The sequence below is a fragment of the Bombina bombina genome, chromosome 1 (genome assembly GCF_027579735.1).
Source record: "Bombina bombina isolate aBomBom1 chromosome 1, aBomBom1.pri, whole genome shotgun sequence".
In the NCBI taxonomy this organism is placed as follows: Eukaryota; Metazoa; Chordata; class Amphibia; order Anura; family Bombinatoridae; genus Bombina; species Bombina bombina.
Window position 1 is genome coordinate 1,555,555,779 of NC_069499.1, and position 26,033 is coordinate 1,555,581,811.

Genomic DNA, 26,033 nt, shown 5'->3' on the forward strand with positions numbered 1-26,033 from the left:
GTAAGCAGGCCAAGAAGCCTGCTGCTGCTACCAAAACAGCATGAAGGAGTAGCCCCCGATCCGGGACCGGATCTAGTAGGGGGCAGACTCTCTCTCTTCGCTCAGGCTTGGGCAAGAGATGTTCAGGATCCCTGGGCACTAGAAATAGTTTCTCAGGGTTATCTTCTAGAATTCAAGGAACTACCCCCAAGGGGAAGGTTCCACATGTCTCACTTATCTTCAAACCAAATAAAGAGACAGGCATTCTTACATTGTGTAGAAGACCTGTTAAAAATGGGAGTGATACACCCAGTTTCAACCGTGGAACAAGGAATGGGGTTTTACTCAAATCTGTTTGTAGTTCCCAAAAAAGAGGGAACTTTCAGACCAATTCTGGATTTAAAGATCCTAAACAAGTGTCTCAGAGTGCCATCGTTCAAAATGGAAACTATTCGAACGATTTTACCTACAATCCAGGAGGGTCAATTTATGACTACCGTGGATCTAAAGGATGCGTATCTACATATTCCTATCCACAAAGATCATCATCAGTTCCTAAGGTTCGCCTTTCTGGACAAACATTACCAGTTTGTGGCTCTCCCATTCGGGCTAGCCACTGCTCCAAGGATTTTCACAAAGGTACTCGGTCCCTTCTAGCGGTTCTAAGACCAAGGGGCATTGCAGTGGCACCTTACTTGGACGACATTCTGATACAAGCGTCGTCTCTTTCAAAGGCAAAGGCTCACACAGACATCGTTCTAGCCTTTCTCAGATCTCACGGATGGAAAGTGAACATAGAAAAAATTTCCCTGTCTCCATCGACAAGAGTTCCTTTCTTGGGGACAATAATAAATTCTTAAGAAATGAAGATTTTCCTGACAGATGTCAGAAAGTCAAAACTTCTAAACGCTTGTCAAGTTCTTCACTCTGTTCCTCGACCTTCCATAGCTCAGTGCATGGAAGTAGTAGGGTTGATGGTCGCAGCAATGGACATAGTTCCTTTTGCGCGAATTTGTCTAAGACCATTACAACTGTGCATGCTGAAACAGTGGAATGGGGACTATACAGACTTGTCTCCAGTGATTCAAGTAGATCAGAAGACCAGAGACTCACTCCGTTGGTGGCTAACCCAGGATCACCTGTCCCAGGGAATGAGTTTCCGCAGACCAGAGTGGGTCATCGTCACGACCGACGCCAGTCTAGTGGGCTGGGGCGCGGTCTGGGACTCCCTGAAAGCTCAGGGGCTATGGTCTCGGGAAGAGTCTCTTCTCCCGATAAACATTCTGGAACTGAGAGCGATATTCAATACTCTCAGGGCTTGGCCTCAACTAGCAAAGGCCAGATTCATAAGATTCCAATCAGACAACATGACGACTGTTGCTTACATCAACCATCAGGGGGGAACAAGTAGTTCCCTGGCGATGAGAGAAGTGACCAAAATCATAAAATGGGCGGAGGATCACTCCTGCCACCTATCTGCGATCCACATCCCAGGAGTGGAAAACTCGGAGGCGGATTATCTGAGTCGTCAGACATTCCATCCGGGGGAGTGGGAACTCCACCCGGAGATATTTGCCCAGTTGACCCAATTATGGAGCATTCCAGACATGGATCTAATGGCGTCTCGTCAGAACTTCAAGGTTCCCTGCTACGGGTCCAGATCCAGGGATCCCAAGGCGACTCTAGTGGATGCATTAGTAGCGCCTTGGACCTTCAACCTAGCTTATGGGTTTCCACCGTTTCCTCTCATTCCCAGGCTGGTAGCCAGGATCAAGCAGGAGAGGGCCTCTGTGATCTTGATAGCTCCTGCGTGGCCACGCAGGACTTGGTATGCAGACCTGGTGAATATGTCATCGGCTCCACCATGGAGGCTACCTTTGAGACAGGATCTTCTAGTACAAGGTCCATTCGAACATCCAAATGTAGTTTCCCTCCAGCTAGCGGCTTGGAAATTGAACGCTTGATTTTATCTAAGCGTGGGTTTTCGGATTCTGTAATAGATACTCTGGTACAAGCCAGAAAACCTGTAACTAGAAAAATTTACCATAAAATATGGAAAAGATATATCTGTTGGTGTGAATCCATGGGATTCTCATGGAATAAGATCAAAATTCCTAGGATCCTTTCCTTTCTCCAAGAAGGTTTGGATAAGGGATTATCAGCAAGTTCTCTAAAGGGACAGATTTCTGCTTTATCTGTCTTATTACACAAACGACTGGCAGCTGTGCCTGATGTTCAAGCTTTTGTTCAGGCTTTGGTCAGGATTAAGCCTGTTTACAGACCTTTGACTCCTCCCTGGAGTCTGAATTTAGTTCTTTCAGTTCTTCAAGGGGTTCCGTTTGAACCTCTACATTCCATAGATATCAAGATGTTATCTTGGAAAGTTCTGTTTTTGGTTGCTATTTCTTCTGCTAGAAGAGTTTCTGAATTATCTGCTTTGCAGTGTAATCCGCCCTATCTGGTGTTCCATTCAGATAAGGTGGTTTTGCGTACTAAACCTGGTTTCCTTCCAAAGGTTGTTTCCAACAAGAATATTAACCAGGAAATAGTTGTGCCTTCTTTGTGTCTGAATCCAGTTTCAAAGAAGGAACGTTTGTTACAAAATTTAGATGTAGTTCGTGCTTTAAAGTTTTATTTAGAAGCAACAAAGGATTTCAGACAAACGTCTTCTCTGTTTGTCGTTTATTCTGGCAAGAGGAGAGGTCAAAAAGCTACTGCTACCTCTCTTTCCTTTTGGCTGAAAAGCATCATCCGATTGGCTTACGAGACTGCCGGACGGCAGCCTCCTGAACGCATCACAGCTCACTCTACTAGGGCTGTGGCTTCCACATGGGCCTTCAAGAACGAGGCTTCTGTTGATCAGATATTTAAGGCAGCGACTTGGTCTTCCCTGCACACTTTTGCCAAATTCTACAAATTTGATACTTTTGCTTCCTCGGAGGCTGTTTCTCCAACATAGGTGTGTCCGGTCCACGGCGTCATCCTTACTTGTGGGATATTCTCTTCCCCAACAGGAAATGGCAAAGAGCCCAGCAAAGCTGGTCACATGATCCCTCCTAGGCTCCGCCTACCCCAGTCATTCTCTTTGCCGTTGTACAGGCAACATCTCCACGGAGATGGCTTAGAGTTTTTTAGTGTTTAACTGTAGTTTTTCATTATTCAATCAAGAGTTTGTTATTTTCAAATAGTGCTGGTATGTACTATTTACTCAGAAACAGAAAAGAGATGAAGAGTTCTGTTTGTATGAGGAAAATGATTTTAGCAACCGTAACTAAAATCCATGGCTGTTCCACACAGGACTGTTGAGAGCAATTAACTTCAGTTGGGGGAACAGTGTGCAGTCTCTTGCTGCTTGAGGTATGACACATTCTAACAAGACGATGTAATGCTGGAAGCTGTCATTTTCCCTATGGGATCCGGTAAGCCATGTTTATTACGATCGTAAACAAGGGCTTCACAAGGGCTTATTTAGACTGTAGACTTTTTTGGGCTAAATCGATTCATTATTAACACATATTTAGCCTTGAGGAATCATTTTATTTGGGTATTTTGATATAATAATAGCACTGTATTAGACACCTTATTTCTTAGGGGCTTTCCCAAAGCATAAGCAGAGTCTCATTTTCGCGCCGGTGTGGCGCACTTGTTTTTGAGAGGCATGGCATGCAGTCGCATGTGAGAGGAGCTCTGATACTTAGAAAAGACTTCTGAAGGCGTCATTTGGTATCGTATTCCCCTTTGGGTTTGGTTGGGTCTCAGCAAAGCAGATACCAGGGACTGTAAAGGGGTTAAAGCTTAAAACGGCTCCGGTTCCGTTATTTTAAGGGTTAAAGCTTCCAAATTTGGTGTGCAATATTTTTAAGGCTTTATGACACTGTGGTGAAAATTTGGTGAATTTTGAACAATTCCTTCATGTTTTTTCGCAATTGCAGTAATAAAGTGTGTTCAGTTTAAAATTTAAAGTGACAGTAACGGTTTTATTTTAAAACGTTTTTTGTACTTTCTTATCAAGTTTATGCCTGTTTAACATGTCTGAACTACCAGATAGACTGTGTTCTGAATGTGGGGAAGCCAGAATTCCTATTCATTTAAATAAATGTGATTTATGTGATAATGACAATGATGCCCAAGATGATTCCTCAAGTGAGGGGAGTAAGCATGGTACTGCATCATTCCCTCCTTCGTCTACACGAGTCTTGCCCACCCAGGAGGCCCCTAGTACATCTAGCGCGCCAATACTCCTTACTATGCAACAATTAACGGCTGTAATGGATAATTCTGTCAAAAACATTTTAGCCAAAATGAACCCTTGTCAGCGTAAGCGTGGCTGCTCTGTTTTAGTTACTGAAGAGCATGACGACGCTGATATTAATATCTCTGAAGGGCCCCTAACTCAATCTGAGGGAGCCAGGGAGGTTTTGTCTGAGGGAGAAATTACTGATTTAGGGAACATTTCTCAGCAGGCTGAATCTGATGTGATTACATTTAAATTTAAGTTGGAACATCTCCGCATTTTGCTTAAGGAGGTATTATCCACTCTGGATGATTGTGAAAATTTGGTCATCCCAGAGAAACTATGTAAAATGGACAAGTTCCTAGAGGTGCCGGGGCTCCCAGAAGCTTTTCCTATACCCAAGCGGGTGGCGGACATTGTTAATAAAGAATGGGAAAGGCCCGGTATTCCTTTCGTCCCTCCCCCCATATTTAAAAAATTGTTTCCTATGGTCGACCCCAGAAAGGACTTATGGCAGTCAGTCCCCAAGGTCGAGGGAGCGGTTTCTACTTTAAACAAACGCACCACTATACCCATAGAGGATAGTTGTGCTTTCAAAGATCCTATGGATAAAAAATTAGAAGGTTTGCTCAAAAAGATGTTTGTTCAGCAGGGTTACCTTCTACAACCCATTTCATGCATTGTCCCTGTCACTACAGCTGCATATTTCTGGTTTGATGAACTGATAAAGGTGCTCGATAGTGATTCTCCTCCTTATGAGGAGATTATGGACAGAATCAATGCTCTCAAATTGGCTAATGCTTTCACTCTAGACGCCACTTTGCAATTGGCTAGGTTAGCGGCTAAGAATTCTGGGTTTGCTATTGTGGCGCGCAGAGCGCTTTGGTTGAAATCTTGGTCGGCTGATGCGTCTTCCAAGAACAAGCTACTAAACATTCCTTTCAAGGGGAAAACGCTGTTTGGTCCCGACTTGAAAGAGATTATCTCTGATATCACTGGGGGTAAGGGCCACGCCCTTCCTCAGGATCGGCCTTTCAAGGCAAAAAATAGACCTAATTTTCGTCCCTTTCGTAAAAACGGACCAGCCCAAGGTGCTACGTCCTCTAAGCAAGAGGGTAATACTTCTCAGGCCAAGCCAGCTTGGAGACCAATGCAAGGCTGGAACAAGGGAAAGCAGGTCAAGAAACCTGCCACTGCTACCAAGTCAGCATGAAATATTGGCCCCCGATCCGGGACCGGATCTGGTGGGGGGCAGACTCTCTCTCTTCGCTCAGGCTTGGGCAAGAGATGTTCTGGATCCTTGGGCGCTAGAAATAGTCTCCCAGGGTTATCTTCTGGAATTCAAGGGACTTCCCCCAAGGGGGAGGTTCCACAGGTCTCAGTTGTCTTCAGACCACATAAAAAGACAGGCGTTCTTACATTGTGTAGAAGACCTGTTAAAAATGGGAGTGATTCATCCTGTTCCATTAAGAGAACAAGGGATGGGGTTCTACTCCAATCTGTTCATAGTTCCCAAAAAAGAGGGAACGTTCAGACCAATCTTAGATCTCAAGATCTTAAACAAATTTCTCAAGGTCCCATCGTTCAAGATGGAAACCATTCGAACTATCCTTCCTTCCATCCAGGAAGGTCAATTTATGACCACGGTGGATTTAAAGGATGCGTATCTACATATTCCTATCCACAAGGAACATCATCGGTTCCTAAGGTTTGCATTCCTGGACAAACATTACCAGTTTGTGGCGCTTCCTTTCGGATTAGCCACTGCTCCAAGGATTTTCACAAAGGTACTAGGGTCCCTTCTAGCGGTGCTAAGACCAAGGGGCATTGCAGTAGTACCCTACCTGGACGACATTCTGATTCAAGCGTCGTCCCTTCCTCGAGCAAAGGCTCACACGGACATCGTCCTGGCCTTTCTCAGATCTCACGGCTGGAAAGTGAACGTGGAAAAGAGTTCTCTATCCCCGTCAACAAGGGTTCCCTTCTTGGGAACAATTATAGACTCCTCAGAAATGAGGATTTTTCTAACAGAGGCCAGAAAAACAAAACTTCTGGACTCTTGTCGGATACTTCATTCTGTTCCTCTTCCTTCCGTAGCTCAGTGCATGGAAGTGATCGGGTTGATGGTAGCGGCAATGGACATAGTTCCTTTTGCGCGCATTCATCTAAGACCATTACAACTGTGCATGCTCAGTCAGTGGAATGGGGACTATACAGACTTGTCTCCAAAGATACAAGTAAATCAGAGGACCAGAGACTCACTCCGTTGGTGGCTGTCCCTGGACAACCTGTCACAAGGGATGACATTCCGCAGACCAGAGTGGGTCATTGTCACGACCGACGCCAGTCTGATGGGCTGGGGCGCGGTCTGGGGATCCCTGAAAGCTCAGGGTCTTTGGTCTCGGGAAGAATCTCTTCTACCGATAAATATTCTGGAACTGAGAGCGATATTCAATGCTCTCAAGGCTTGGCCTCAGCTAGCGAGGACCAAGTTCATACGGTTTCAATCAGACAACATGACGACTGTTGCGTACATCAACCATCAGGGGGGAACAAGGAGTTCCCTAGCGATGGAAGAAGTGACCAAGATTGTTCTATGGGCGGAGTCTCACTCCTGCCACCTGTCTGCTATCCACATCCCGGGAGTGGAAAATTGGGAAGCGGATTTTCTGAGTCGTCAGACATTGCATCCGGGGGAGTGGGAACTCCATCCGGAAGTCTTTGCCCAAGTCACTCAGCTGTGGGGCATTCCAGACATGGATCTAATGGCCTCTCGTCAGAACTTCAAAGTTCCCTGTTACGGGTCCAGATCCAGGGATCCCAAGGCGGCTCTAGTGGATGCACTAGTAGCACCTTGGACCTTCAAACTAGCTTATGTGTTCCCGCCGTTTCCTCTCATCCCCAGGCTGGTAGCCAGGATCAATCAGGAGAGGGCGTCGGTGATATTGATAGCTCCTGCGTGGCCACGCAGGACTTGGTATGCAGATCTGGTGAATATGTCATCGGCTCCACCTTGGAAGCTACCTTTGAGACGAGACCTTCTTGTTCAGGGTCCGTTCGAACATCCGAATCTGGTTTCACTCCAGCTGACTGCCTGGAGATTGAACGCTTGATTTTATCGAAGCGAGGTTTCTCAGATTCTGTTATCGATACTCTTGTTCAGGCCAGAAAGCCTGTAACTAGAAAGATTTACCACAAAATTTGGAAAAAATATATCTGTTGGTGTGAATCTAAAGGATTCCCTTGGGACAAGGTTAAGATTCCTAGGATTCTATCCTTCCTTCAAGAAGGATTGGAAAAAGGATTATCGGCAAGTTCCCTGAAGGGACAGATTTCTGCCTTGTCGGTGTTACTTCACAAAAAGCTGGCAGCTGTGCCAGACGTTCAAGCCTTTGTTCAGGCTCTGGTTAGGATTAAGCCTGTTTACAAACCCTTGACTCCTCCTTGGAGTCTCAATTTAGTTCTTTCAGTTCTTCAGGGGGTTCCGTTTGAACCCTTACATTCCGTTGATATTAAGTTATTATCTTGGAAAGTTTTGTTTTTAGTTGCAATTTCTTCTGCTAGAAGAGTTTCAGAATTATCTGCTCTGCAGTGTTCCCCTCCTTATCTGGTGTTCCATGCAGATAAGGTGGTTTTACGTACTAAACCTGGTTTTCTTCCAAAAGTTGTTTCTAACAAAAACATTAACCAGGAGATTATCGTACCTTCTCTGTGTCCGAAACCAGTTTCAAAGAAGGAACGTTTGTTGCACAATTTGGATGTCGTTCGCGCTCTAAAATTCTATTTAGATGCTACGAAGGATTTTAGACAAACATCTTCCTTGTTTGTTGTTTACTCAGGTAAAAGGAGAGGTCAAAAAGCTACTTCTACCTCTCTCTCTTTTTGGATTAAAAGCATCATCAGATTGGCTTACGAGACTGCCGGACGGCAGCCTCCCGAAAGAATCACAGCTCATTCCACTAGGGCTGTGGCTTCCACATGGGCCTTCAAGAACGAGGCTTCTGTTGATCAGATATGTAGGGCAGCGACTTGGTCTTCACTGCACACTTTTACCAAATTTTACAAGTTTGATACTTTTGCTTCTTCTGAGGCTATTTTTGGGAGAAAGGTTTTGCAAGCCGTGGTGCCTTCCATTTAGGTGACCTGATTTGCTCCCTCCCTTCATCCGTGTCCTAAAGCTTTGGTATTGGTTCCCACAAGTAAGGATGACGCCGTGGACCGGACACACCTATGTTGGAGAAAACAGAATTTATGTTTACCTGATAAATTTCTTTCTCCAACGGTGTGTCCGGTCCACGGCCCGCCCTGGTTTTTTTAATCAGGTCTGATAATTTATTTTCTTTAACTACAGTCACCACGGTACCATATGGTTTCTCCTATGCAAATATTCCTCCTTAACGTCGGTCGAATGACTGGGGTAGGCGGAGCCTAGGAGGGATCATGTGACCAGCTTTGCTGGGCTCTTTGCCATTTCCTGTTGGGGAAGAGAATATCCCACAAGTAAGGATGACGCCGTGGACCGGACACACCGTTGGAGAAAGAAATTTATCAGGTAAACATAAATTCTGTTTTTTGGGAGAAAGGTTTTGCAAGCCGTGGTGCCTTCTGTTTAGGTAACCTGATTGGCTCCCTCCCTTCATCCGTGTCCTAAAGCTTTGGTATTGGTTCCCACAAGTTATGGATGACGCCGTGGACCGGACACACCAATGTTGGAGAAAACAGAATTTATGCTTACCTGATAAATTACTTTCTCCAACGGTGTGTCCGGTCCACGGCCCGCCCTGGTTTTTTAATCAGGTTTGATGGATTTCTTTCTTTAACTACAGTCACCACGGCACCCTATAGTTTCTCCTGTTTTTTTTCTCCTGTCCGTCGGTCGAATGACTGGGGTGGGCGGAGCCTAGGAGGGACTATATGGACAGTATTGAAGAGATATCTAGGTAGCATCTAGAGCACTACATGACAGGAAATAGTGCTGCCCTCTAGTGTTCATGCAAATGGATAGCATTCTTGCAATACTGCTGCCATATAGTGCTCCAGACACGTGCACGCTCCTGAGTTTACAGTCCTGCTTTTAAACAAAAGATGCCAAGATAAAGAAGAGATATTGATCATTAGAAAGTTGCATTTCCAGTAGACCGTTCCAGAAGGGCTTACAGTGATTTTAGTGGCGCAACAGATTGGCACTCACTTAATCTGATGTTTTCCCACTTCATTAGGAAGTTATCAGTTGTAGTTTTTAGTATTGCAGGTTTGATATTTATTTTGTACCTCTGATCTCGCTCTCTCTTTTATACCCACCTGTCCGCTGCACTGCATATTAGCCAGAGAGGCAAACTACAAATTAAATCCATGTATCCATGGAAAATACATACAATGTTCCTTCCCCTCGGTTAAAGGAGTCGGTATCTGTATTTTTAGATTTCATTTCTCTTTTGTAAGGTTGTCTTATACTGGATCAGGTACTGTATATGTATTGGTAACTTAAGTTTTAAGCAGAGAGTTATAAAGACAGGGACAATGGCACCTTATAGGCAATATGAATGTTACTAATGCATAGCAACAGCCCTGGGTGGGGAAGGGTGCACAAGCGATATATTCATCTGCGGCAACTACTAAAAATTAGTTTTTGTGTTTTTTTTTGTTTTTTTTTCCAGATCCAGGATTACAGAAATGCTGTAATAGTCGCTAAGTCTCCAGATGCAGCAAAAAGGTAAAGTTCAAAGCAGGTTTAACACTGTTGTATTTGTTTCAATAGCAGCTTCATCTGGAAGCCAATATTACTAAAGCCATAAATCCTCATTCCCTGGCCCAGTAACTGTAACACAATGAAGGTCAACTTGTCTATCACTGATTATGTCTACAGCGAGGTTGCATCAGCGGAGTTTTGTTAAAATCAGATCTCCCCACTGCTGGACTGACCATATATAGAATGAAATTTACTGATGCCTTCTAGTAATATGAAATCCGTTATACAGTGAAATAAAGAGGGCAGATTTAAAGATTAGATTCCTTTATATGTTTGCATGAACACCGAGTGATTTAAAAAGCTGCTGATTACTACTACGTTAGCTTAAAGAGACTAAAAGGCAAAATTAAACTTTCATGATTCAGATAGCAGCAATTTAAAGCAACTTTCTAGTTTACTCAATCACTTTTTCTTCCTTCTCTTGGTCTCTTTATTTGAAAAGCAGGAATGTAAATGTAGCCACCAATCCGCAAGCACTACCCAGGTGCTGAATCAAAAATGGGCCGGCTCCTAAGCTTACATTACTACTTTTTCAAATAAAGATAGCAAGAGAATTTGATAATAGGAGTAAATTAGAAAGTGTTGCTCTTTCTGAATCATGAAATAAAAAGTTTAATATCCCCTTAAGTCCTGATATTTAATTTATTAACAGAGCAACGATGTAATAATAAAAATGGTGTCAAAATAAGCTCAAGTACAAAAGATAAATTTATCTTTAAAATGATACATCTCAGTTTACACACACATAAACCGCTTAATATTAAAATATACGCGAGAGTAAAACAAACCAAAAAGATGATATAAAATAGAATTTCAGAAATCCAATAATCCTTTGTTTCTCCATCCGGGGTACAGGATAAAAAAATTTTAAACAGATGCAGCTATTGTAAACATTCAGTGTATCACAGAATCTGTGACTCTCAGCTAACCGGCCACAATATAATTCCCTGACTGGGCTGGTGACAAGGAAATGATGCCATAGTGAAACATGGCAGGTAAAGTGTTATGTAACTAATTGTGCCACAATGAAATGATCCTGATCTGAGCTGTGTCAATATACAGACTATATATATATATATATATATATATATATATATATATATATATATATATATATATATATATATATATATATATATATATATATATATATATATATATATATATATATATATGTGTGTTATGTATGTTTTCTCCGTCTGTTGCTCTAATATTTCCAAAGATTTGCTGCGATTTGTATTAAATTAAAATGGATTTTAAAATAAATTCATTAAAAAAAGAAAAAGATCTGATACCAATTTGTCTCATTCTAGGAAATGCACGATTGCCTCTTTATTTTACTTAAAGGGAAATTCTATCAATGCTGCACTGATCGAGCAGGCATTGTGTAGCTTGTTGAGGGTCACAATTTCAGATCCTACAGTATAGACTCCAGCCGCTCTTTAATGTCCCTTTAAAGGGACACTGAAGTAAAAATGAACCTTTCATGATTCAGATAGAGCAGCAATTAAAAAAACCCTCTTATTTACTTCCATTTTTAAATTGTGCAGCCTTTTTATATGCACACTTTCTGAGGCATCAGCTCCTAATGAGCATGTACATTTTTTTATTTATGGCAGTGACATGATACAGAGAGCATGGTAAAGGGAAGTAACTTTAAATGTGACAGAGAAAATTGACGACTTAACCCCTTAGTGACCAGAGCACTTTTCAATTTTCTGACCGGTTGGGACTAAGGCTATTGTTACATTTTTGCGCTGTTTGTGTTTAGCTGTAATTTTCCTCTTACTCATTTACTGTACCCACACATAATATATACCGTTTTTCTCCCCATTAAATGGACTTTCTAAAGATACCATTATTTTTTATCATATCTTATAATTTACAAATTAGACACCCCAGCCAAAGGCTTAAATACTCCTCCCACTTCCCTCATCCCCCAGTCATTCTTTGCCTTTTGTCCCAGGAGGTTGGCAGAGAAGTGTCAGAAGATTTCGATAGTCTCTTATGGAGGGTAGTACTCTTCGGCATGAGACTGGAGTTTTAAGTAGTCCTGTCAGCCTCTCAGTTAGAGCATGGATGAAAGTTCGGAGGTGCAGGGAGAGTCTTTCTGCAAAACCATCCTGACTCATATTAACAGCTCCACAAGCAATCGGCGTTGACGAGTTTAACTGCCTGCTTTTTTTTCTCTCAAGTCCATGGCAAAAACGACGCTACTATCTGTCACACTTGAAGGGCCGTGTTCTCTGTTACACATCTACAACCACCAAAAAACACCCATGCTAAATAGTTTCTAAATTTTGTCCTGAGTTTAGAAATACCCAATGTTTACATGTTCTTTGTGTTTTTTGCAAGTTATAGGGCAATAAGTACAAGTAACACTTTGCTATTTCCAAACCATTTTTTTTTTTCAAAATTAGCGATAGTTACATTGTAACACTGATATCTGTAAGGAATCCCTGAATAACCCTTCACATCTATATATATATATATATATATATATATATATATATATATATATATATATATATATATATATATATATATATTTGTAGACAATCCAAAGTATTGATCTATGCCCATTTTGGTATATTTCATGCCACCATTTCACCGCCAAATGCGATCAAATAAAAAAAAAAATCGCTAACGAAATGGACAAAAAAAGTTAAAAACACAGGAATGGCATCTAGACTTAAAATAATAAGTCTGGGATAACGTGGTTGTGAGGGAAGACTGGTATAGGTGGCACAAAACACTCTGTCTTATGTACTATAACAATGATTACTACATAAATAACCTAGGATGTCGGTGTTAATCCATGGTTTTATAGAAATCTCCACATATAGTTCCAATAATAATAGTCAGATGTTGGGGGCCAGGGTGTATATCAGTGTCAGTAGATTATAAATTAATTAAGGGTAGGAATCTAGATATACTATCAGGCAAGTGCCATTGAATATCCTTAAACAGAATGCTGATATAGCTCTTGTTGGAGGGTATCAAGTTAATGTTCAAATTAGTACTAGTTATATGGAATTTACACGGTTCTTAGAAAGGTGGTTTGCTGTAAGGCACAAATTTATTCCCACTCCTTGATTATGTATTAAATCTTAGTTTGGAAATATATACACTTTGTCATATTGAAATTTTTTCTTGTAAATATTATTCTCAGTTGTATAGTAATCAAAACAAGGAGTATATCTGACTATGTACCTTTAACAGTTCATTTTGAACCCTGTGCAGATATATATTGCTATTAGCGCTTCTAATGTAGTTTAAATAAACGTTGTACAGAGCTGTTAGTGCTTCAGGTATTAATTAAACGAATAATCAGATAATATTTTACAAGCTAAACTCTTAGATCCCCCTTATATATTCTTAACTTCCTTAAGGCTAATTGAATACATCGATATGGAGGTATTATATGATAGTATTGCCAAAATATTATGCCCTTAATAGCTCCAAACTGCCCACAATTGCCACAGTTTTTAAAAAAAATAACAACATATTTATAGATCAATCCTACTCGTATGTTTGTAGGCTAAATGCCAAATATTAAGTTCGAGTGAGCGTCTACAATTAATAAATAGTTTAAGGTCAAGTTTTTTAAGCTATATTCCTGCTAGATTGAAATAGAGAGTGAGAGCCCATTAACTCCCCAACTTCCCCTGACATGTTTCGCCGACAACCTCCGCTTTTTCGGTCCCTTTGAAAAAGCAGAGGTTGTCGGCGAAACATGTCAGGGGAGGTTGGGGCCCCCTGGCCCCCAACATCTAACTCTTTATTATTATTATTGGAACTATATGTGGAGATTTCTATAAAACCATGGATTAACACCGATATCCTAGGTTATTTATGTAGTAATCATTGTTATAGTACATACAACAGAGTGTTTCTTCTGTTATGTGTGATCAGTCCACGGGTCATCATTACTTCTGGGATATTATCTGCTCCCCTACAGGAAGTGCAAGAGGATTCACCCAGCAGAGTTGCTATATAGCTCCTCCCCTCTACGTCACCTCCAGTCATTCTCTTGCACCCAAAGACTAGATAGGAGGTGTGAGAGGACTATGGTGATTATACTTAGTTTTTAGAACTTCAATCAAAAGTTTGTTATTTTACAATAGCACCGGAGCGTGTTATTACCTCTCTGGCAGAGTTTGAAGAAGAATCTACCAGAGTTTTTCTTATGATTTTAACCGGAGTAGTTAAGATCATATTGCTGTTTCTCGGCCATCTGAGGGAGGTAAAAGCTTCAGATCAGGGGACAGCGGGCAGTTGAATCTGCATTGAGGTATGTCGCAGTTGTTATTTTCTGAATGGAATTGATGAAAAAATCCTGCCATACCGTTATAATGAACATGTATGTATACTCTACACTTTAGTATTCTGGGGATGGTATTTCACCGGAATTACTCTGTAAAAGTACATTAAACCTTTTATTAGGTATTTTTCATGTTAAACGTTTTTGCTGGAATGTAGAATCGTTTGCATTAATGAGGTACTGAGTGAATAAGTATTTGGGCATTATTTTCCACTTGGCAGTTTGCTTGTGTTAATTATGACAGTTTCGTTTCTCTCTCACTGCTGTGTGTGAGAGGGAGGGGCCGTTTTTGGCGCTCTTTGCTACGCATCAAAAATTTCCAGTCAGTTTTTCTGCATGATCCGGTTCATCTCTAACAGAACTCAGGGGTCTTCAAACTTCTTTGAAGGGAGGTAGATTCTCTCAGCAGAGCTGTGAGACTTATATAGTGACTGTGATTTAAAACGTTGTTTAAAATTTAATTAGTGTTATTTTACTAATGGGAACAAACCTTTGCTAAAAAGTTGTGTTGTTTGTTAAGAGTGATGCTATAACTGTTTTTCAGTTCATTATTTCAACTGTCATTTAATCGTTTAGTGCTTCTTGAGGCACAGTACGTTTTTATTAAATAAAATTGTAACCGAGTTGCATGTTTATTGCTAGTGTGTTAAACATGTCTGATTCAGAGGAAGATACCTGTGTCATTTGTTCCAATGCCAAGGTGGAGCCCAATAGAAATTTATGTACTAACTGTATTGATGCTACCTTAAATAAAAGCCAATCTGTACAAATTGAACAAATTTCACCAAACAGCGAGGGGAGAGTTATGCCGACTAACTCGCCTCACGTGTCAGTACCTGCATCTCCCGCCCGGGAGGTGCGTGATATTATGGCGCCTAGTACATCTGGGCAGCCATTACAGATAACATTACAAGATATGGCTACTGTTATGACTGAAGTTTTGGCTAAATTACCAGAACTAAGAGGCAAGCGTGATCACTCTGGGGTGAGAACAGAGTGCGCTGATAATTCTAGGGCCATGTCTGATACTGCGTCACAGCTTGCAGAGCATGAGGACGGAGAGCTTCATTCTGTAGGTGACGGTTCTGATCCAAACAGATTGGATTCAGATATTTCAAATTTTAAATTTAAATTGGAAAACCTCCGTGTATTACTAGGGGAGGTCTTAGCAGCTCTCAACGATTGTAACGCTGTTGCAATACCAGAGAAAATGTGTAGGTTGGATAAATACTTTGCGGTACCGGCGAGTACTGACGTTTTTCCTATACCTAAGAGATTAACTGAAATTGTTACTAAGGAGTGGGATAGACCCGGTGTGCCGTTCTCACCCCCTCCAATATTTAGAAAGATGTTTCCAATAGACGCCACCACACGGGACTTATGGCAAACGGTCCCTAAGGTGGAGGGAGCAGTTTCTACTTTAGCTAAGCGTACCACTATCCCGGTGGAGGATAGCTGTGCTTTTTCAGATCCTATGGATAAAAAATTAGAGGGTTACCTTAAGAAAATGTTTATTCAACAAGGTTTTATATTACAACCCCTTGCATGCATCGCGCCGATCACGGCTGCGGCAGCATTTTGGATTGAGTCTCTGGAAGAGAACCTTAGTTCAGCTACGCTGGACGACATTACGGACAGGCTTAGAGTCCTTAAACTAGCTAATTCATTCATTTCGGAGGCCGTAGTACATTTAACCAAACTTACGGCTAAGAATTCAGGATTCGCCATTCAGGCACGCAGAGCGCTGTGGCTAAAATCCTGGTCGGCTGATGTAACTTCTAAGTCCAAATTACTTAGTATACCTTTCAAGGGGCAAACTTTATTTGGGCCCGGTTTGAAAGAAATTATTGCTGACATTACAGGAGGTAAGGGCCACGCTCTACCTCAAGACAAAGCCAAAGCTAAGGCTAGACAGTCTAATTTTCGTCCCTTTCGGAATTTCAAAGCAGGAGCAGCGCCAACTTCCACTGCACCAAGACAGGGAGGAGCTGTTGCTCGTTACAGACAAGGCTGGAAGCCTAATCAGTCCTGGAACAAGGGCAAGCAGGCCAGTAAACCTGCTGCTGTCCCAAAGACAGCATGAACCGAGGGCCCCCGATCCGGGACCGGATCTAGTGGGGGGCAGACTCTCTCTCTTCGCCCAGGCTTGGGCAAGAGATGTCCAGGATCCCTGGGCGCTAGAGATCATATCTCAGGGATACCTTCTAGACTTCAAATCCTCTCCCCCAAGAGGGAGATTTCATCTGTCAAGGTTGTCAACAAACCAAATAAAGAAAGACGCGTTTCTACGCTGTGTACAAGATCTATTATTAATGGGAGTGATCCATCCGGTTCCGCGGTCGGAACAAGGACAAGGGTTTTACTCAAACCTGTTTGTGGTTCCCAAAAAAGAGGGAACTTTCAGGCCAATCTTGGATTTAAAGATCCTAAACAAATTCCTAAGAGTTCCATCGTTCAAAATGGAAACTATTCGGACAATCTTACCCATGATCCAAGAGGGTCAGTACATGACCACAGTGGATTTAAAGGATGCTTACCTTCACATACCGATTCACAAAGATCATTACCGGTATCTAAGGTTTGCCTTCTTAAACAGGCATTACCAGTTTGTAGCCCTTCCATTCGGATTGGCTACGGCTCCAAGAATCTTTACAAAGGTTCTGGGTGCCCTTCTGGCGGTACTAAGACCGCGAGGAATTTCGGTAGCTCCGTACCTAGACGACATTCTGATACAAGCTTCAAGCTTTCAAACTGCCAAGTCTCATACAGAGTTAGTTCTGGCATTTCTAAGGTCGCACGGATGGAAAGTGAACGAAAAGAAGAGTTCTCTCTTTCCTCTCACAAGAGTTCCATTCTTGGGGACTCTTATAGATTCTGTAGAAATGAAGATTTATCTGACAGAAGACAGATTAACAAAGCTTCTAAATGCATGCCGTGTCCTTCATTCCATTCAACTCCCGTCAGTAGCTCAATGCATGGAGGTGATCGGCTTAATGGTAGCAGCAATGGACATAGTTCCCTTTGCACGCCTACATCTCAGACCGCTGCAATTGTGCATGCTGAGTCAGTGGAATGGGGATTACTCAGATTTGTCCCCCACTCTGAATCTGGATCAAGAGACCAGAAACTCTCTTCTATGGTGGCTTTCTCGGCCACATCTGTCCAGGGGGATACCGTTCAGCAGGCCGGACTGGACAATTGTAACAACAGACGCCAGCCTTCTAGGTTGGGGCGCTGTCTGGAATTCTCTGAAGGCTCAGGGACAATGGAGTCAGGAGGAAAGTCTCCTGCCAATAAACATTCTGGAATTGAGAGCAGTTCTCAATGCCCTTCTAGCTTGGCCCCAGTTAAAGACTCGGGGGTTCATCAGGTTTCAGTCGGACAACATCACGACTGTAGCTTACATCAACCATCAAGGAGGGACAAGAAGCTCCCTAGCAATGATAGAAGTATCAAAGATAATTCGCTGGGCAGAGTCTCACTCTTGCCATCTGTCAGCAATCCACATCCCGGGAGTGGAGAACTGGGAGGCGGATTTCTTGAGTCGCCAGACTCTTCATCCGGGGGAGTGGGAACTTCATCCGGAGGTCTTTGCCCAAATACTTCAACGTTGGGGCAAACCAGAGATAGATCTCATGGCGTCTCGCCAGAACGCCAAACTTCCTCGCTACGGATCCAGATCCAGGGATCCGGGAGCGGTTCTGATAGATGCTTTGACAGCACCTTGGAACTTCAGGATGGCTTATGTGTTTCCACCCTTCCCGCTGCTTCCTCGATTGATTGCCAAAATCAAACAGGAGAAAGCATCAGTGATTCTAATAGCGCCTGCATGGCCGCGCAGGACTTGGTATGCAGATCTAGTGGACATGTCATCCTGTCCGCCTTGGTCTCTACCTCTAAGACAGGACCTTCTGATTCAGGGTCCATTCAAACATCAAACTCTAACTTCTCTGAAGCTGACTGCTTGGAAATTGAACGCTTGATTTTATCAAAACGTGGTTTTTCTGAGTCGGTTATTGATACCCTGATACAGGCTAGGAAGCCTGTTACCAGAAAGATTTACCATAAAATATGGCGTAAATACCTATACTGGTGTGAATCCAAAGATTACTCCTGGAGTAAGGTTAGGATTCCTAGGATATTGTCTTTTCTACAAGAAGGTTTAGAAAAGGGTTTATCGGCTAGCTCATTAAAGGGACAGATTTCAGCTCTGTCCATCTTGTTTCACAGGCGTCTGTCAGAAAATTCAGACATCCAAGCCTTTTGTCAGGCTTTAACTAGGATCAAGCCTGTGTTTAAAACTGTTGCTCCGCCATGGAGTTTAAACTTAGTTCTTAACGTTTTACAGGGTGTTCCGTTTGAACCCCTTCATTCCATTGATATAAAATTGTTATCTTGGAAAGTTCTATTTTTAATGGCTATTTCCTCGGCTCGAAGAGTCTCTGAGTTATCAGCCCTACATTGTGATTCTCCTTATCTGATCTTTCACTCAGACAAGGTAGTTCTGCGTACTAAACCTGGGTTCTTACCTAAGGTAGTCACTAACAGGAATATCAATCAAGAGATTGTTGTTCCATCCTTGTGTCCAAATCCTTCTTCAAAGAAGGAACGTCTTCTACACAATCTGGATGTAGTTCGTGCCCTCAAGTTCTACTTGCAGGCAACTAAAGATTTTCGCCAAACTTCTTCCCTGTTTGTCGTTTATTCTGGACAGAGGAGAGGTCAAAAAGCTTCTGCTACCTCTCTCTCTTTTTGGCTTCGTAGCTTAATACGTTTAGCCTATGAGACTGCTGGACAGCAGCCTCCTGAAAGAATTACAGCTCATTCCACTAGAGCTGTGGCTTCCACTTGGGCCTTTAAGAATGAGGCCTCTGTTGAACAGATTTGCAAGGCTGCAACTTGGTCTTCGCTTCATACTTTTTCCAAATTTTACAAATTTGACACTTTTGCTTCTTCGGAGGCTATTTTTGGGAGAAAGGTTCTTCAGGCAGTGGTTCCTTCTGTATAATGAGCCTGCCTATCCCTCCCGTCATCCGTGTACTTTTGCTTTGGTATTGGTATCCCAGAAGTAATGATGACCCGTGGACTGATCACACATAACAGAAGAAAACATAATTTATGCTTACCTGATAAATTCCTTTCTTCTGTTGTGTGATCAGTCCACGGCCCGCCCTGTTTTTAAGGCAGGTGCATATTTTTTAAATTATAATTCAGTCACCACTACACCCTTGGTTTCTCCTTTCTCGTTGGTCTTTGGTCGAATGACTGGAGGTGACGTAGAGGGGAGGAGCTATATAGCAACTCTGCTGGGTGAATCCTCTTGCACTTCCTGTAGGGGAGCAGATAATATCCCAGAAGTAATGATGACCCGTGGACTGATCACACAACAGAAGAAAGGAATTTATCAGGTAAGCATAAATTATGTTTTTTTACCACCTATACCAGTCTTCCCTCACAACCACGTCATCCCAGACTTATTATTTTTAAGTCTAGATGCCATTCCTGTGTTTTTAACTTTTTTTTGTCCATTTTTTAATTTGCCTAAATAAAAGTTATTTTTTATTATTTGTTCCTTGTTGAATATCTGCCTCCTGCTGCTCTCCAGGTCTAGTAAATTTATAGGGAATTTGAGTGCTCTCAGATGTACATTTCTTAGCAGACCTGCACTGCTTTCTTCTATAATTGTATTCAGTACACAGCACCAATAGTGGTTTATTGTCTAACGGGTTTTAGTAGTAGACAAATTATGCTACTCCCTATTGACAATTACCCGTCACATTAGTTCCCTTTTACCCTATAAGTAGTGCCATTGGGTGTTTTCAATTAACTTCTCCTCCCCAGATCCATTGGCCAATATTTATTATTCAATCCTCCCTCTCCCTCCCTCTCTCTACTTCATATCCATTCATGATTTTTACTATGTCAATGTGGCGCGCGCACATGCCCCCCACGTCCACCCTGCTGCAGTCCCGACTGAACACGCACACATCAGTGTGCACAGGTATCGGATGCAAACATCCATGGGCCGCCCACCGCCTCCCTGCTGCTGCTCCCACCCACCAACGATCGGCACCATCAATGGCCGATGCAGGGAAAGCCACAGAGTGGCCCTCTCTGCATCGGTAGTTTTTAAAAAGGGCATTGCAGTGATGCCTCAATATCGAGGCAACACTACAATACCCTGGAAGAGATCACGATCGCTTTCAGTGCTTCAAACCCCAGAGGACATGCCAGGCACGTCCTTGGTCGTTAAAGGGACACTGAACCCATATAGAATATGCAATTTTAAGCAACTTTCTAATTTACTCCTATTATCAAATTTTCTTTGTTCTCTTGCTATCTTTATTTTAAAAGCAGGAATGTAAATCTTAGCAGCCAGCCCATTCTAGGTTCAGCACCATGGATAGCGCTCGCTTATTGGAGGCTGACATTTACCCACCCATAAGCAAGCATAACCCAGGTTCTCAACCAAAAATGGTCCGGCTCCTATGCATCACATTCCTGCTTTTTAAATAAAGATAGCAAGAGAATAAAAAAAATTTGATAAAAGGAGTAAATTAGAAAGTTGCTTAAAATTGCTGCTCTATCTGAATCCTGAAAACAAAATTGGGTTTAGTATCCCTTTAATGATAAAGTCAAAATTTACACTTTGTTGTTTCAAGTAGAGCATACAATTCTAACCATCTGTCCAATTATTGTCTATCTAGTTTCCATATATATTACTCTTGTCATTGGCTCACCATAGGTGTTCAGATAGCTCCCAGTAGTGCATTGCTGCTCCTTCAACAAATGATACCAAGAGAATTATGCAAATTTGATCATAGGTTTAAACTGGAAAGTTGTTTAAAAATGTATATTCTATTAGAATCCTGAAAGAAAAAAAAAGTTGTATTCATTGTCTGTTATATTTTTGTTGCTTGTGCAATTCTTCTGTATCTAATGTCCCCTTAATATTTTTCCTGTGAAAACAATGATAACAAGTACTCTGAGTAGAGCTTCAAACCATGAGTGATCTCTCTCCCAGGGTCCCTGTGCTACATTGTTAGTGGTTAGCCTTTTTTTTCTCTCTACAGGTAGTGATGCCTTTGTTTTATTTTATATAATGATGATAGTCCATAGGGCTCCATAAAATGTGGGCTATAATTTTCGCCACTAGGAGGAGGCCAAGAACCCACACAAAAGCTTAACATTCCTCTTATCTCTCCTCTGATTTCAGTCCACGACCTGTTGCGTATAGGATATACATTCCTACAAGGAGGAGGCAAAGTTTCCCAAATTCCAAAAGTCATAAAACCCATCCCACCTCACTCATACCTTAAAGTTTACTTTGCCTCCGTTGGAGGTGGTTGACGTAAGATGATGTCCTTGATTTCTTCAGTGAAAGGAACTTCAGAGCACTTTGAAGCCCAGTTCCCCTCAGTGTACAGTGCCTGTCAGAGGGATGTGATTGGAGTATTGCCTCATGATACATTGTTTTCTCCTCATGAGAAATCCTTCATAGGCTCTCTGTAAATTCATTCTTTTTCCCCCGATACAGATAAACGTCATACTCCTATTCCATTACCTCTGCTGATATGTTTCAGTACTGGTTTGGCTGTCTGCTACTATGTGGACGAGTGTCTATGGGTAAGTATGTTTTGTAATTTTTTAAATAGACACTCACAGCTATGTTTTAAAAGTTTATCTGTATATGTGTATGTATGGCCCTGGGATAGATACTATTCCCCTTGCTCGTTTTTTTTTTTTTCACATGCAGGCATCAAATCAGATGCATAATATATGCTTGTTGGGTTTGCGGGCCATATTACACGCAGGAGGAGTGTGTCAATATTGACGTAGAGCCTTTGAAAATGGACACTTTACTTGCTTGTCAGGTTTGAGCGCCATAGCACATGCACTTAAAAAAAAATCAGAAACGTGCCTCACATTTGGCACCACTTTTTTGAATACCGACAGCGCATCATAGAACAAGCACATTGGCCTAACTAGCGTGCGTCAACAGATGCGCACTTGCCAATCACTAGCACACTATTTTTTTTTTTCTTCACATATTGTCTTAAAATTGCGCCCACTGTAAGTTTCTGCTGCCTTAGGCTGTACTTGCTTAGCGCTTTTAACGCCCATGCAACGCTACATTAATGGGGCAAGCTTTTCCTTTCTTCATACATCTTGCCGTTGCCTTAAAGGGATAGTAAACCCAAATATTTTCTTTCATTATTCAGATAGAGCATGCAATTTTAAGCAACTTTCTAATTTACTCCTATTATCAAATTGTCTTTGTTCTCTTGGCATCTTTATTTAAAAATGCAGGAATGAAAGCTTCGGAGCCGGCCTATTTTTGGTTAAGTACCCTTGATAGGGCTTGCTGATTGGTGGCTACATTTAGCCATCCAATCAGCAAGCACAACCCAGATACTCAGCCTAAAATGGGCCGGCTCCAGAGCTTTTATTCCTGCTTTTTCAAATAAGAGAACGAAGAAAAATTGATGATAGGAATAAATTTGAAAGTTGCTTAAAATTGCATGCTCTACCTAAATCATGAAAGAAAATATTTGGGTTTTCTATCCCTTTTAAGGAGGTTATATTGGTAATAATTGCACTAAATTTACTAAGATTTTGCTATAATGAAGCAGCACCAATCGGTCCCTAAATGTACCATAGGAACTGAGTCTACTTAACACCTTTCTACCAAAGCTAAGTGTGCTTATTGTAAAACAACTGAAGTAGCTTATTCAGCTCATTTATGTGACTCATGTTTAGATCTTTTATCTCATACCGATCAATCCAATGATGTTTCTAGGTGTACCAACGCACCTACTGTCTCCTGCTTACGGATAGATGCAGATGGAGTACCTACAGCAATGAAGGAGTTCATTACTGCACCCATCATGAAGGCCCTTGCTGCATTACCGCCTTCGAATAAGCAGAAAAGGTCATTTCACATTCTACCAGTAATATATGTCCTGACCTACAAGCAATGAAGTATCTTCAAACAATGAGGATTCTTCTAACAGTGAAGCTCCCTCCTCTGATGTAGAACCTGATAATTCCTCCTTTTTTTTTTTTTTTTTTTTTTTTTTTTTTTTAAACATATTAGTTCTCTTTATTCACTGACCCTGAATATTCTAATCTATTAGAATATATAATCTATGTTTTAGAACTTAGTTCACTCTTCAGAGTCCTTCAGGCGTGGCCTTTATTGAAAAGGGAGCATTATCTCTGCTTTCAGACAGACAATGTTACAGCAGTAGCTTATATCAATCATAAAGGAGGAACACGCAGTTCCCTATCCTTGATAGAAGTATCTCAAATTCTCTCTTGGGCAGAAACCAATTCCTGCCTTATCACTGTGATTCACATCCCAGGTGTAGACAACTCGGTGGCAGACTAGCTAGTCTTTAGTCCCTAGGTCCAGGAGAGTGGTCTCTCCACCTAGATGTGTTCTATCCGATTGTATAACACTGGGGCTTTCCAGAAATAGATCTGATGGCCTGTCGTTTGAACAACAAACTTCCCAGGTACCTTGTGAGGTCCAGGGATCCTCAGGCAGAGGTATTGGATGCTCTAGCAGTTCCCTGGTCTTTCCAGCCTGCTTATATATTTCCAAACTCTGATCCTACTCTCTAGAGTGATTTCCAAAATAAAAATGGAGCATTTATTTGTAACCCTAATAGCGCCAATGTGGCCTCACAGGATTTGGTATGCAGACCTTATCGGAATGTCCAGCTGCCCGCCGTGGCCTCTTCCTCTAAGGCCAGACCTTCTGTCTCTAGATCTGGATGGAAGAAGGGATCTTAAGTCTCTACACTTGATTGCATGGAACATTTATGCTTACCTGATAAACTATTTTCTTTCGAATTAATGATAGTCCATAGGCCCCGCCCATTTTGGGGGGGGGAGGGGCGACAGATCTTATTTGCTTCTCTGTAGACCCTGCTTTGTCTTTCCTACCTATCTGTTTACTATTCTCTGCTTGGCTGTACGTTAAACTGAGGAGAGGTGGTAGTGAATTTAAGCTCTTGTATGGGTTCTTGGCCTCCACCTAGTGGTGGGAATTGTATCCCACATATTATGGCGCCCTATGGACTATCCTCATTCCAAAAGAAAAATAATTTATCAGGTAAACATAAATTTTGTTTTTTTACTCTCTTCACAGGGCACAGTCATATGCAGAGCGACTTCGCCTGGGTCTGGCAGTGATTCATGGGGAGCCTCAGTGTGCCGAGCTTGACATGGCAGATGGACGTCACTCTCCCCCTGCTCTAAAGAACACTACAGTACAAACAGGCCTGGGGATCCCATGTAAGTACACTACATGAAACTGAACAGTCAAGTCCAACATTAGCTCAAATGAGTGTTGCATACATTACAGAACATGGTCTGGACATTGGAAACAAAACTACTCCACAAGTGTTTATGTGCACATTGCTCCACCATTCTCTCTCTAGTTTTACAGTTGGGGGGGTTGACTGACTATACCACTCTGTACAGCCAAAGTACACTTGTGTACTGTGTGCTGATTTTAACAAAGTGAATAAATCTAAGCTTTCTTTACTTTAGATTGCACTTTTTGCCAATGCTTAAAACCTGCTCTTTAAATTGTTTGAGGTTAAAAAATATAGGGGTTTAATGCGGCTGCTATGCTTTCCTTTTCGTGAAATAATAATGCATCTTCTTAAAAGCAGGTAAGGGTTAAGTAGAAGAAAGTAAGAAAAAATACAAAGCGCATAAAACCAAATGTATGCTTACCAGATAAATTCCTTTCTTGTTGGGAATATCAACACCTGGCCACTAGGAGGAGGCAAATACACCCTAGCCAAAGGCTATAAATATCCCTCCCACTTCCCCCATCCCCCAGTCATTCAGCTAAGGGAATGAGGAAAAGCAGAAGAAACATTAGGGGTAGAGGTGCCAGAAGATAAAAATAGGGATACGCCAAACAAAATGCAGGCAGGGTCATGGACTCTCCCTGCCAGGAAAGAAAAGTATTTATCTGGTAAGCATAAATTTAGTTTTCTTTCCAAAGGCAGGGAGAGTCCACAACTTTATTCCTTACTGTTGGGAACCAATACTCAAGCTATAGAGGAATGAACACGGGAGGGAAAAGGAAAAGGCGGACCCTAATCTGAAGGCACCACCGCTTGTAATACCTTTCTCCCAAAAGCAGCTTCGGCAGAAGCAAAAACATCCTCAAACTTGTAGAATTTGGAAAAAGTATGTAATGAAGACCAGGTTTAGCCACCTTACATCTGATTCACAGAAGCTTTGTTCTTAAAAGCCCAAGAAAAAGATATCGCCCTAGTGGAATGAGCCGTAATCCTCTCAGGAGGCTGTTGACCAGCCTTCTCATAGGCCAAACGTATGACACTTATCAGCCAGAATGAGAGTGAAGTTGCAGTTGCCTTCTGTCCCCTGCGTTTACCATCATATAACACAAACAAGGAATTGGATTGTCTGCAATCTTTACTCGCCTTAAGATAAAACATTAAGGCGCAAACTACGTCCAGATTGTGAAGCAAACGTTCCTTCGGAGAGGAAGGATTAGGATAGAAAGAAGGAACAACAATCTCCTGATTGATGTTACGATCCGAAACAACCTTAGGCAGAAAACCTAATTTAGTACGTAAAACCGCTTTATCTCCGTGAAACACAAGGTAAGGGGGATCACATTGTAAAACAGAAATCTCAAACTCTGCGAGCAGAAGCGATAGTCAACAAAAACAAAATTTTCCAAGATAAAAGTTTGA

At 41.9% G+C, this 26,033-nt stretch overlaps 1 protein-coding gene across 5 annotated transcripts in view; it reads left to right on the forward strand.

Annotated features, from left to right (window-relative positions):
• Nucleotides 1-26,033, forward strand: part of PRPSAP1 (phosphoribosyl pyrophosphate synthetase associated protein 1) — a 274,592-nt gene that overhangs the window by 183,076 nt on the left and 65,483 nt on the right. For all 5 annotated transcript variants that reach the window (XM_053709311.1, XM_053709304.1, XM_053709322.1 and 2 more), the window contains exons 7-8: nucleotides 9,871-9,926; nucleotides 24,443-24,588. In XM_053709311.1, the coding sequence (XP_053565286.1) occupies nucleotides 9,871-9,926; nucleotides 24,443-24,588 (202 nt within the window). The remainder of the gene's footprint in view (nucleotides 1-9,870; nucleotides 9,927-24,442; nucleotides 24,589-26,033) is intronic.